General features: G+C 57.7%; 1 protein-coding gene across 1 annotated transcript in view; it reads right to left on the reverse strand.

Annotated features, from left to right (window-relative positions):
• EMH_0077150 (uncharacterized protein) overlaps nucleotides 1-385 on the reverse strand; it is a gene marked incomplete at both ends in the record, with an annotated part of 2590 nt that overhangs the window by 557 nt on the left and 1648 nt on the right. Inside the window, one exon of the mRNA XM_013499822.1 lies at nucleotides 7-179. Within this exon, the coding sequence (XP_013355276.1) occupies nucleotides 7-179 (173 nt within the window). The remainder of the gene's footprint in view (nucleotides 1-6; nucleotides 180-385) is intronic.

Consider the following 385-nt stretch of genomic DNA (forward strand, 5'->3'; position numbering starts at 1 on the left):
AAGAAGGGCCCCATGAGATATGGTGCATGCCTTCGGGCGGCCGGTAGACCCAGAAGACAGCTGAATCAGAGCAATGCTGCTGCTGCTGCTGCTGCTGCTGCTGCTGCTGCTGCTGTTGCTGCTGTCTGGCTGCTGCTGCTGCTGCTGCTGCTGCTGCTGCTGCTGCTGCTGCTGGATTGCTTCAGATATTTCAGAGATGTCAAACGCACCAACGCCATCCCGCGCGGAGAGAGCAGCAGATCGCCTGACATAGAAACACAGCAGCAGCAGCAGCAGCAGCAGCAGCAGCAACAGCAGCAGCAGCAGCAGCAGCAACAGGAGGAACAGCAGCAGCAGCAGCAGCAGAAGCAACAGAAGCAGCGGAAATAGAAGCAGAAGAAACAGA

The sequence above is a fragment of the Eimeria mitis genome, genomic scaffold, assembly GCF_000499745.2.
Source record: "Eimeria mitis Houghton genomic scaffold, Emh_scaff4710, whole genome shotgun sequence".
NCBI classification, from domain to species: domain Eukaryota; phylum Apicomplexa; class Conoidasida; order Eucoccidiorida; family Eimeriidae; genus Eimeria; species Eimeria mitis.